At 33.1% G+C, this 537-nt stretch overlaps 1 protein-coding gene across 1 annotated transcript in view; it reads left to right on the plus strand.

The window, feature by feature from the left end:
• LOC119586102 (nibrin-like) overlaps positions 1 to 537 on the plus strand; it is a gene marked incomplete at its 5' end in the record, with an annotated part of 11,415 nt that overhangs the window by 575 nt on the left and 10,303 nt on the right. Inside the window, 1 exon segment of the mRNA XM_037934794.1 lies at positions 57 to 223. Coding sequence (XP_037790722.1) covers positions 57 to 223 — 167 coding nt within the window.

The following is a 537-nucleotide window of genomic DNA, read 5'->3' on the forward strand; positions in this document are numbered from 1 at the left end:
TGTCTTCCTTCTGATAAAAGGGTACATGAAAATAATTGAACCTGTACAATTTCCAGAAAAATATCACAGCACTCCCAAAGGTGAAACTTAATGACCTAGGGTCTAAGTATGGGACCTTTATCAACGAGGGTATCGAAAAAAGCCGCAAACTAGCAGATAAAAGCACAACAGAGCTGAAGGATGGTGACAGAATAAGGTTTGGGATGCTCACGAACATATGGCGGTAAGTTTGTTGAACTCTACACCATAGTTTAAGTATAAAGACATGATTAAGTAGAGAGATTGCACAAGTTGAAACAGTGATTTATATAGAACAATGTAGTAAGTTGTGGTAGAAGCGATGAAGATACAAATTGTACTATATTAGTTGACTTTTATTAAACTTATATTAGTTAAACTTTTAAAATAGTGTTTTCCTTTCTGTATAGATTGAATGTTATTTAGGCTACTAAAGATTAAGCTAGATTCCTGGCATCAGATTTTAAAGAAGTACACTGAATATTCTTTTACCATTTAATATTTTCTTGCACGGTTAAT

The sequence above is a fragment of the Penaeus monodon genome, chromosome 21 (assembly GCF_015228065.2).
Source record: "Penaeus monodon isolate SGIC_2016 chromosome 21, NSTDA_Pmon_1, whole genome shotgun sequence".
Lineage (NCBI taxonomy): Eukaryota > Metazoa > Arthropoda > Malacostraca > Decapoda > Penaeidae > Penaeus > Penaeus monodon.